General features: G+C 38.5%; 1 protein-coding gene across 1 annotated transcript in view; it reads left to right on the top strand.

Annotated features, from left to right (window-relative positions):
• Window positions 1-12,173, top strand: part of LOC121247577 (midasin) — an 83,761-nt gene that overhangs the window by 35,030 nt on the left and 36,558 nt on the right. The window contains 13 exon segments of the mRNA XM_041145948.1: window positions 631-781; window positions 973-1,046; window positions 3,952-4,099; window positions 4,591-4,689; window positions 4,802-4,902; window positions 5,026-5,115; window positions 5,196-5,261; window positions 5,402-5,566; window positions 5,651-5,858; window positions 5,959-6,857; window positions 6,990-8,573; window positions 8,662-8,851; window positions 8,988-9,053. Coding sequence (XP_041001882.1) covers window positions 631-781; window positions 973-1,046; window positions 3,952-4,099; window positions 4,591-4,689; window positions 4,802-4,902; window positions 5,026-5,115; window positions 5,196-5,261; window positions 5,402-5,566; window positions 5,651-5,858; window positions 5,959-6,857; window positions 6,990-8,573; window positions 8,662-8,851; window positions 8,988-9,053 — 3,841 coding nt within the window.

The following is a 12,173-nucleotide window of genomic DNA, read 5'->3' as shown; positions in this document are numbered from 1 at the left end:
TCCTCCGACACTTGGAAAGCTACCATGAGGGCAGCCCCTCACTTTTTAGTATTCCTCCCTTTATTCAATATAAATAGCATCCCATATACTTAGTATTCTTCTGTCAAATACTTAGTATTACCTTTCTCAACATCCATTTGGCCTTCCTGTTTGTCTGTTGCCTCGATACTGATTGATTCTCTGTATTTTGGCCTCAGATGTAATAGTCTCATATTGCTTCATAGAGTTTTTTTCGGTCTTCTGGTTGGAAGGATTAAGGGAATTCTAAACATCGTGGGTAGAGTTTCTCAAAGAATGCTTTATTCTTTGGTTTTTGTCATTTGTTGTCTATCCTTCTCTGTCTCTCTCTCATTTTTTTTTTTGGCTTGGGGCTTTGGCTGATCAGTGGCTCAAGTATCTGGAACTGCTATAGGCAACTTTCTATTGGTTGCTGCAAAGCATTCTTTGGTTTTTGTCATTTGTTGTCTATCCTTCTCTGTCTCTCTCTCATTTTTTTTTGGCTTGGGGCTTTGGCTGATCAGTGGCTCAAGTATCTGGAACTGCTATAGGCAACTTTCTATTGGTTGCTGCCCAAGAAACAATTATAAGTCTCTCATATTAACTCCATGTTTCATATTCTTTGTGCTACAGTGGTTCAACCAGTTGCAACCAGGGCGAATGCTTACTGTTAGAGATCTTCTCTCTTGGGTTGCTTTTATTAACATGACTGAGAGGAGTTTGGGGCCTGAATATGCATTCCTTCATGGGGCATTTCTTGTTTTGCTTGATGGACTGAGTTTAGGTATATTCTTGCCTTGTGAAAGCAATACGTGTCCTTGTAGTTTCACTTATTTTATCTAGAAGTCCGGCATAAAACAGTTAGAATAGTATGTATTTGTACTTTTTTAAGGTATTAAAAAAAAAATTGTTCCCATTCCAAAGTGGTTAGTCCTTTTCTCTGATGTCACTCACTCTTTTACATGTTTTTCTCAGGGTCTGGTATTTCTAAAAGAGATGCTGGAGAGTTAAGGGAGAGCTGCTTATCTTTTCTTTTAGAAAAACTACAGGTGTGTTTTCTTCTGGCTCTTTGGTCTATTACTTCTAGTTATCAAACCCCTAGGGGTTGGCTCAAGTGGTAAAGGCCTTAGGCTTGGGGCTATGCTCCCCCCAAATCTAAGGTTCAAATCCCCTTGGGTGCAAACAATTTCTAGGGGCCATCAGATTGGGGGATTTTCCCCCTGAATTACCCGATTTGTAATTGCGGGAAACTCCTTCTTGAGGGCTTGTGCACCCTCGGGAATAGTCGGGAAAACAATATTGTTATGCTTAAACCGTGTCACGTGTCCTGTTTTAATTAATCTTTTCTTTATTTCTAAATTCTTCGTTTCTATTGCTGCTCAAACTACGTAGTGTTTCTGTAATGCCCTCTTACTGTTAGGGATAGGATGATATCCTTGTGCAAAGATTAACACCTAAGCAAACTTCATTAATGAAATTTAATAATGTACCATTTCATTATGACTTATAAAAAGAAACTAAAACATTAATTCTGGTCTTTAATGCAAAGTGCAACAACTTTATTGGTGGAAATATATTTAGGAAACAAAATAGCATCTCTAATGCAAAGATTTCTTGGTTTCTTGGTCTCTTTATGAAAGCTACTATCAGATATGGATGTTAGACTTTTCGTAGGACTTGGTTACCTTAGAGAAAATTTGGAAATAGCTCCAAGAATTGCTAGGAAAAGCTGACCGCAAGTTTTTTTCGGAAGAGAAATGTTGTTTTTCATCCTAAATTTATTATCTTGTCACACTAGTTGACGTGTCACATTTTAAGTGGTTTTCTACTTATGTGGTTGACTTGTGAAGTTACTTAAAATGTGTCACATCAATTTGACTCGGGATGATAAGATCCACATGATGAAGTACGCCACTGCTCTTTTAGGAAAATGACTTAAATTTTAGCAGTTATCCCTAAAAAAGGGCTGTCAGATTAGTCAAAAGCAGAAATCCTTTTTTTAATAAAGAAATACAGGTTGGATTCCTTATGGGTGAACCTATTAAAATAGGGCCTTGCTACTCTTTGATTTGAGGCCCTAAATAATTGCCTAACACTTAAGATCATAAAATAGCCCTACAAAATTAAAGAAAACAAAATTAAAACTAAAATTAACAAACTCGAAATCATAATCCTTATCCTCTGGGAACATTATATTTATGTTTTTTGTGGCTTGTCTACTGGTAGAATAAGAAATGTGAAAAATACACACTAGAATGTGAGGAAAAGCACCTAGGAGTCTTTTATTAAGGGGTAGAGAAGTTACTTGCAATGGTGCTAACTGCCATCATGTTACGGTGTTGCTCTTTATGCTAGTCTTGGCAATTGTGGACTAAAAGATACATCACGACTTTTGAACTTGTTTTGATATATGTGGATGAATAGATCCTAACTCTTGAGTTGGTGGGGTGTCCTTTATTAGAATTCAACTCCTGTTTGTGGATGGATTTTGTCACTCGTCTTAATTCTCAATGTGGAGTTGTCATTGGGGATCTATTCTTGTACACCGTGTAAAGTTTGGAGCGGAAACTCACTAGTTGGAAGTGGATGTACTTAACACAACTAGATTTCCAATGGGAGCCTTGGTGGGATGAATGATGTGTTCAAATTTCATCTAGTAAAATGGGTCAACTTTTGTTCCCCAATTTCCAAAGGTAGTTTGGGTATCCGAAATTTGCAGCTTTTTAATAAGGCATTGTTGGGCAAATGTTTATGGAGATATCCCATAGAACATGGAGCTTTGCGGGGAACAATTTTAGGCTCAAAGTATGGTAGAGCATGGGGAGATTGGTGCTCGCATGAGGTGAGTGGATCCTATGGGGTGGTGCTTTGGAAGCACTTTTGGCATGGATGAACTAAATTTTCTAGTTTTATCTGTCTTGAGGTGGGTGACGAGTCCCGAATCAAATCTGGCATGACATACGGTACGGTAACAGGGCACTTAAGGAAGCCTATCTAGACTTCTTTGGTATAGCAAGAATTAAGGAAGCCTCGATTGCGGACCTCCTTGACCAATGTAACGCTACTCCGCAATGGAATGTCACATTCCTTATAGCTGTCCATGATTGGGAAGTTGAAGCAGTCTCTGAATTTTACAACCTAGTCTATTCTGTCCCTATGCGCGGGGGGGGGGGGGGGGGGGGGGGGGGGGGGGGGGGGGGGGGGGGGGATTTTTGGCGCCCTTTAGCGAACAGGAAGTTCACAGTATGCTGCTCCTACCAATCCATCTATAACCATAATGTAAATTCATTCCTGTGGAAGAGCATTTGGAAGACAAAGGCCCCCTTAAAGGCATCCTTTTTTGTATGGATAGCTTCTTTGGGGAATATTCTCACTACCGACAACCTAAGGAAATACCAACTCATATTCTTGGATTGGTGTTGTTTGTGTAAAAAGAGTGGAGAATCCGTCGATCATCTACTAATACATTGTGAGATTTCCATGAATTTGTGGAATGACTTTTTTGCTAGGGTGGGTGTAGCTTGAGTGATGCCAAGAAGGGTGATCAACCTCTTAGCTTCATGGAGAGGTCTCCAAGGCACTTCTCAGATTGCCACAATTTGGAAGATGATTCCGATCTGCATATGGTGGTGTCTTTGGATGGAGAGGAACGAGCGAAGCTTCGAAGATTATGAGCGGTCATTGGATGAACTCAAAACTTTCTTTTTTGAACACATTGTTCCAATGGTCGATTGTAATTGATTTTATTGGCATGACCATTCTTGAATTTCTTGTATCACTAGAACATCACTCCTATGCATTGCTCATGACCCGTGTAATTGGGCTTTTACCTATTCCTACGATCAATAAAATATTTTTTTATTTTGGAAAATCAACAATATCTTTCACTTCGTTTCACTACAAATATGTTATATGGTGACTGATTAAGACTGCTTGCTATTTCTGATGCAATAGGTGGAAACTGCTGATTCTATGCACACAAACCTTTCAAGAATGGAAAATTATGGTTGGGGTCATCTCGGAATGACTGCAGATATTTCGTGCAGTGATAGCATGCAATGTGACAATATCTTTGGCATCAATCCATTCTACATTGAAAAAGGTGACTATATGTGATTTTTTTGTGATATTTTAATGTTGCAATAGAACTTAAAAATGATATATTGTTTATTCATGAACTTTAAACAATTTTTAATTGAGTTCAGATGCTTTCATTTCCACCAGTTGGGCGTTTTATATTGTATGTATAATGGTGTACTTGGGTTGTGCTTCTTTGCACTTTGAATAAGATTGCCCTATAAAAAAAAAGATGCTTTCGACTGTGACTAAAGTAAAAATTCTCTTGTAATTATGGTTGCTTGACTTTTAGAAAGTAACAAAACCTCTAATTTGTTGTCAGTGACTTACATGTTGTGCCTATACATATTATGACTTACATGTTGTGCTTTCATGACTTTCTTGTATCATTTTCTCTAGTTTTTAGACTGTAATTAGGTGTTTTCTTTTGTATACTCCCTGTGTACTTGTGCAATGCCTTTTTACATGTTTCAATAAAATTTATCTTACCTATCAAAAACAATGTTGTGCCTATAGGTTGTGAAAGGTGTGAGGTTGGGGGATTTGAGTTTTTAGCACCAACCACCTGCAGAAATGCCTATCGGGTGCTGAGGGCTATGCAGCTTCCAAAGCCTGGTATCTTCCTTCCATTGTTTGTGGTCTATCTTCAATAATTTCCAAAATTTCTAAAATTCTACCCCATTGGTGTTCTTCTTTTTGATGTTCCAAATATATCTATCCTTTTCAGTTCTACTGGAAGGGAGTCCAGGTGTCGGGAAAACGAGTTTGATTGTTGCCTTGGGCAAATTTTCCGGACATAAAGTTGTGCGTATAAACTTGTCTGAGCAGGTGAGTAGCTCTCATAATTTCTCGGTCCTATGTTTCTTTTCTTTGTTCTTTTTCTATATATCTTTCATGATCTGCAATCTTTTCCACTGGGTCGTAGTATTATTAGTCATGCTTCTTGTGCAGACTGATATAATGGACTTGTTGGGATCAGACTTACCAATTGACAGAGAAGAAGGAATACAGTTTGCATGGTCTGATGGGATCCTATTGCAGGTTAAAATGTAGTATTATCTTAAACGTTTATTGTCTCTAACTGGCTTTAGAATATGTTGAATTTCTTTCTTCCTTTACAGGCTTTGAAGGAAGGGTGTTGGGTTTTGCTTGATGAACTCAATCTTGCTCCCCAATCTGTGTTAGAGGTACTGTCTTGAACCTATTTTATCATTTTATTATTTTGTTGATGCCTCTTCTGAAATTACTGCTTCAGAGTATTTTTCAGTTATATATTATTTATTTAAATGAGAACATTCCTCATTGATGGAAATTCATTGGTGTGTAGGGTTTGAATGCCATTCTTGATCACCGTGCTGAGGTCTTTATCCCAGAACTGGGTCTCACCTTTAAGTGCCCCTCCTCTTTTAGACTTTTTGCATGTCAAAATCCTTCCCATCAAGGTGGTGGCAGAAAAGGACTTCCAAAATCCTTCCTCAACCGTTTTACTAAGGTATGTTTGTCTAGACGTCATTTCCACTGTGGATGTAATATCATGTGCAAAACTGATGCTCTGTTTAATATTCATGGGTTTCAGGTTTACGTGGATGAGTTAGTTGAGGATGACCATCTTTTCATCTGCAGTTCACTTTATCCTTCAATCCCAAGGTCTATGCTATCAAAACTGATACTATTTAACAAACGATTGCATGAAGACACTATGATGTATCACAAGTTTGCACAGGATGGCTCACCTTGGGAGTTTAATCTGCGTGATGTGATTCGATCATGTCAGATAATACAAGGTTCTATGTCTTGTTTCTTCTAATCTGATTGATTCTTTATGAATCTATATTTGTTTTCAAAATAATTTGGGTTTTCTAAGAGTTGTTTTCTTTAATTTAGGTACACCAGAGAACTTAAGAGATTATTGTTTCCTCAACATTCTGTACATTCAAAGAATGCGTACAGCAGCTGACCGCAGAGAGATCCTACGGCTATATGAGGAGGTTTTTGAGGTCAAGCCATTTATAAATCCTTTCCCACGGGTTCAGCTCAATTCTCGATACTTAATTGTGGGGAAAACTGCCATTAAAAGGAACTATGTTCAATCATCTAAAATGCCAAGTAGTCAGCTTAAAATTGTTCCCGGAATTCGTCAATGCTTGGAAGCTGCAGCACATTGTGTGCAGCATCAATGGCTGTGCATCTTGATGGGTCCGCCTTCATCTGGTAAGACCTCATTGATAAGGTTGCTTGCTCAGCTCACTGGCAGTGTACTGCATGAATTAAATCTTTCGGCTGCGACTGATATATCTGAATTACTTGGATGCTTTGAGCAATATGATGCCTTCCGAAATTTTCGCATTGTTGCTGATCAAGTTGAGTGCTATGTTAAAGAGTATTATAGTATGCAATTGGACTCCTCAAAGGAAACATTTTTGGGCAAAAGAAAAGATCTGTTAATTACGAGATGGATTGCCTTTTTATCTAGCATGGATTATGATTTTGTATCAGGATCTACTTCTTTGTATGCGGAGAAGTGGAAGAGAATGGTTGATTCTCTTGGTATGTTAGTTGAGATCATCGAACAACTAAAGTTGGATCATAAGAGAAATGTTCTACCTGTGTCATGGTCAAGCATGGATCTTGATAGCGCCATGAAGATGGTTTTGAAGTTGCAAGACGGTAATCAGAAAAGGCCCATTTCTGCCAAGTTTGAATGGGTTATGGGACCGCTGATAAAATCTATAGAACATGGAGAATGGATTGTTCTGGAGAACGCAAATCTTTGTAACCCTACAGTATGTGACATGTTCTTGATTTGATGACATTTATTCTCCTGATATCTTGTTATTGTGTCTTCTTTTGGAGATGAATTTGATTATAACTAATGCATATTTATCTGGTCATCTAATTCTTCTTTATTTGTTTAGGTTCTTGACAGAATCAACTCTTTAGTGGAGCCATCTGGCTCAATTATGATTAACGAGTGTGGAATTGTTGATGGAAAACCAGTGGTTCTCCATCCACACCCTAATTTTCGAATGTTCCTTACTGTTAACCCGAACTATGGTGAAGTTTCGCGATCAATGCGAAATAGAGGAGTTGAAATATTTATGATGCAGCCATATTGGTTTCTGGATGAGGGAAGTGGGTACAGCTCTAAGCAGATTGAACTAAAAGATGTGGAGCGATTTCTCATTCTATCAGGTATTCCTGGTGGTAGATTGGTTGAGTCGATGGCCAAAGCACACATCTATGCTAGGGATGAAGGATCACGCCTCAATATTTACATTACTTATCTTGAGCTGGCACGTTGGGTTCAGTTACTCCAGCAGCTTCTAATGAATGGTAATCAGCCTCTGTGGAGTCTCCATGTCAGTTGGGAGCATACATATCTTTCTTCTTTATGTGAGGCAGGAGGGGATATTATTAGTCAGGCTAAACATGATTATTTACAAGTTATAGAATTGTCTGATTCATCATTGGCACATTCTCTGTGTTTGCCTGGAGGATGGCCAATGCCATTGAAAATAAGAGATTTTATATGGTACTCAAAAGAAGCTTGTGTGAAACAAAACTGCATGTATCTGGAGTTCCTGGGGACTCGATGTGCATCATATGAAATTGCTAGGATTGGGTACCCTGTGGACAAGACATCAACTGCTTGTGGCCATGCAAGAACTCACTTTCTAAATGTAAAGAAGTTAGAACAGATGATATTTCCCAGGGCTTCAATGGGTGCAGTTTCAAACTTTGGTAGAACTGAACTTGATTTGGCATTGGCTAATAAGATGCTACTATTTGCTGCTAACTGGACCATTGAACAAGCCACTGAAAGTGATATTGAGCTTTATATTCTCTGGTTTAGCTGGTTTAGTTCTCAATTGCAGCCATTCTGTCAGTGTTTGAGTTCTTTTTCGACTTTAATCAAGCAGGTCATGGAGCATCCAATTTGGAACTACGTTTCTCGCCGACGCCATGAGGTTGCATCACTTTACCAAGTAGATTTTGACATGCAGCCTATACCTATCTTGTCATTTGAGTTGGTTGATTTAGCTGCATCAAGTGATATGAGCAAGTTGTGCAGTAAATATTTAAGTAATGCCATTAACTGCCTAGGTCCACTGCGGGTTAGTTATCAACAATGGAATGCTGAGAGCTGCCAAGACTATAGTGAAGCTCGGTGTTTCAACCCAGTTTTGAAATCTCCACAATTGATGGAGCAGGATGAAGCTCAGTCCTTCATACCAATTTTGAAATCTCTGCGAGTAATGGAGGAGGATATCCTTCATAAATTTGTTGATCCACCATTTATGTTTGTGGAGTCTCCTTCTTTTGATGTGCTGATTCGGTTGTACACTGACGTTCTTGAAGATCACATACAGTTCTGGAATGGTGTTATGTCATCAAATGTTGAGCAGCTCCTAATTTCTTGGCGGTCTTTGATGAAGGATGCTGCCAAATTGAAGGAAAAATTGAATGATATCTGTCCAGAAGCAATTGATATTGTGCTGGTAAGCAGACCATAATAATGCGCATTTTGTCTTCTAGCAGTTCCTGTAATGTACATGACTTTAATTACTTTCACTTTGCTCGGCATAGAGGGAAAGCAAGAAGCTGGAGAATATGGCCAAAGTCTCTTCTTGGAATTTTCATTCTGAGAAGTCTCTGCTCTGGGTTCATGGTGGTCATCCATATTTGCCGCCTTCTTCTAATTTATATCATAAGCAGCATCAGCTTTCTTTACTTTGTGAGTTGCTTTGGCCAACAAAGTCAAAATCGTGGGCGCAGGGTATAACATTCTGATCTACTGTTTGTGTTTCCTTGGATATCAAAGTTTTGACATATATTTATCCGAAAAGAAAGTAAATACTATTTTTGAGTTAATGAAATTTTTTTCCCTCTTATTGAAATGATTTATGTAACAGTGAATAGAAGTCTGATTGAGACTGTTGCATCATCAAATCCCGAACTTCGCTTTCTCGCAATGCAAGGTATGACCACGCTTCTTTGACGTTATACTAGGATTTATTATTTGAATGCTAAGGTGTTGTAGCTTGAAGTTTAAAACATTAACATACCGTTTTAAAATCTCCCTTTACTTTCCAGAAAACTTTGGGCGCATAGATTTATTATTCTATCTTTTGTTGTTATTATTTTTTTATGCGGTTGGTTTTAGTCATGTGATGTGGGGGATGTCCACATATATGGGTGTGTTGGCAGGACAACTTCAGAAAACAAAACCCCATATTCTTGGTGAACTGACTGGCTAGAAGTTTTAGGGTTTGCCATTTATATTTTGTTTTAATTCCCATCAGAGTTTTTTTAACACTTCAGCTGCTGCTCCACCTTCTTCGCTCCAAGGGTTGGTTACTTTTTATCCTCAATAGAATATCATTTTCCTAAGAGCTGCCCAAGACTGGGAAATTGACACATTTATAGATTTCTTCAATCTTGTGTATAATTATAGAGTGAATGGAGGGGAGATTTACTGTACAATTGTACTATAAGTCCCTTATGACACTCTACAAGTACATTCCCATGAAAGAAAATATGGAAGACTAAACTTGGTTTGTTTTCCCAAATGAGATGAGATGAGTTGAGATAAAAGTTGAAAGTTAAATAAAATATTGTTAGAATATATTTTTTAATATTATTTTTGTTTTATGATTTGAAAAACTTAAATTGTTTATTTTATTTTGTGAGAATTTGAAATAGTTATAATAATTAGATGAGATGAGTTGAGAAGAGTTGTGAAAACAAACAAGGTCCTCGTTTGGTCACACAGATGAAATGAGATGGGATGAGAAATATGAGAATAATAGTGAAATTGTTTGATTTAAGATGTTTTATGGAGTTTTGGGAAATGAGAGAAAAAATTGAATAAAAATATTTTAAAGTTAAAATATTGTTATAATATAATATTTTAATATTATTTTTATTTTGAGATTTGAAAAGTTTAATTGTTTTTTGTGTTTTGTTTGGAAGTTTGAGAAAATTGTTTCTTTCTTTTGATAAGTAAGAAATTTCGTTGATCAAAACTAGGCAAATCCCATATACACAGGAAGTATATAAAAGAGACACCTAGTTACATTCTAGAAAGCTGAAAAGAAACCAAAAAACTCGTGAACATTCCCTCTTTAAAACTATAGCTGAATGCCATTGAACCCAAGAAAGGACAAAAAAATTCCATAATTCCCCCCTAGCTCTCTCCTTGTTGTTGAAGCACCTCTCATTTCTTTCCATCCATATACACCATAATAAGCACAAAGGAGCCATCCTCCATGTCGCAGCCAGTTGAGGGCTATGATGATGCCTGTTCCAATAAGCGAAGAGCTCTGCTACACTCCTGGGCATAACCCAAGACAGCCTGGCTCTACTAAGTATGCCATCCCATAGCTCTCTTGCCATCTCGCAATGTAGAAGAAGATGGTCAATCGATTCGCCATTGTTCTTGCACATATAACACCACTCCATGATGATCATCCCCTTTTTCTTTAAGTTGTCAGCCGTCAAAATCTTGCCCAAAGCTGCTGTTCAAGTAAAAAAAGCAACTTTGGGAGGCACAGGAACTCTCCAAATAAACCTTCCATGGAAACACAATGGGCTAAAAACTTGACAGCACCTTAAAGAAGGATTTAACAGAAAAATTTTTACTCCCCAAAGGTTTCCACGCCATTCTATCACACCCATTACCACCAACCCTCTTGGAATAAAGCAAGCTGAAAAAACCTGCTATCTCTTCAACTTCCCAATCCTGCGCATTTCTAGAAAAGATCATATTCCAATGCACTCAACTGTTGGCTCGACACAGCACATCTGAGACAACGGCTTGCTGACTTCTAGCCAATCTAAAAACACTTGGAAAAGCTGAAGAAAGAGCTCTCTCACCACACCATTCATCGAACCAGAATCTAACTCTTGTACTCTCACCGACCTCAAAGTTAATATGTGTTGCAAACACCATCCACCCCTTTCAAATAAATTTCCAAAGACTCACAGCATACGAACCCCTACCCTCCTTGGAACACCAACCCCCCCAATCACAACCAAACTTCCAACCCACAACCATTCTCCACAACGAAGTCCCTTCCAACTGGAATCTCCACAACCACTTCCCAAGAAGGGCTTTGTTAAAAGTCAATCACAACCAAACTTCCAACCCACAACCATTCTCCACAACGAAGTCCCTTCCAACTGGAATCTCCACAACCACTTCCCAAGAAGGGCTTTGTTAAAAGTGATCAAGTTACACACCCCCAAACCTTCCGCTCCCTTCGGACTGCACACTTTTTGCCAATTCACAAGATGAAATTTATGATCATCACCCATGCCTCCCCACAAAACGGCTCTAAATATCTTTTTAATCCGGTTAGCCACCCCCACCAGTATAGGAAATAAGGAAAGAAAGTACGTGAGAAGATTGGAAATGGTACTTTGAATGAGGGTCACTCTCCCACCTTTTGAAAGATAAAGCCGCTTCCAACCTGACAACCTTTTCTCTACCTTCTTACGACACTATCCCAAATGTTTTTTGCTTTAAAAGAAGCTCCCAAAAGTAGTCCTAGTTATTTCATAGGAAGAGTAGCCACTTTGCATCCCAACAACTCAGCTAGAAGGTTGATATTCGCCACCTCATCCACGGGGACCAATTCTGACTTACCCAAGTTCACATTAAGTCCCGAAACAGCTTCGAAACACAATAGAACAGTTCTTAGAGCTTGAATCTGTCCGATGTTTGCATCACAAAAAATAAGAGTATCATCCGCAAATAATAAATGAGAGATGGATAAAGCCTCGTTATTGGCGTTACCCATTGCAAAACCAGCAAGAAAACCCCCCCAGCCGTGGCCTCCATCATACGACTCAGGGCCTCCATGACTACAGCAAAGAGGAAAGGAGATAGTGGATCCCCTTGTCTCAAACCCCTCGAACTCTGAAAAAAACCACAAGGCTGACCATTAACTAATACAGAAAACCGAGCAGTTGAAACACAATATTTGATCCATCCACACCACCTGTCCCCGAAGCCACATCTGCTCAACATATAAAGCAAAAAATCCTAGCACACGTGGTCATATGCCTTTTCCATATCCAGCTTACAAAGGACTTTC

Source organism: Juglans microcarpa x Juglans regia, chromosome 1D (genome assembly GCF_004785595.1).
Source record: "Juglans microcarpa x Juglans regia isolate MS1-56 chromosome 1D, Jm3101_v1.0, whole genome shotgun sequence".
Taxonomy (NCBI): domain Eukaryota; kingdom Viridiplantae; phylum Streptophyta; class Magnoliopsida; order Fagales; family Juglandaceae; genus Juglans; species Juglans microcarpa x Juglans regia.
The sequence above is the reverse complement of the archived record's forward strand: the minus strand, read 5'-3'. Positions and strand labels throughout refer to the sequence as shown.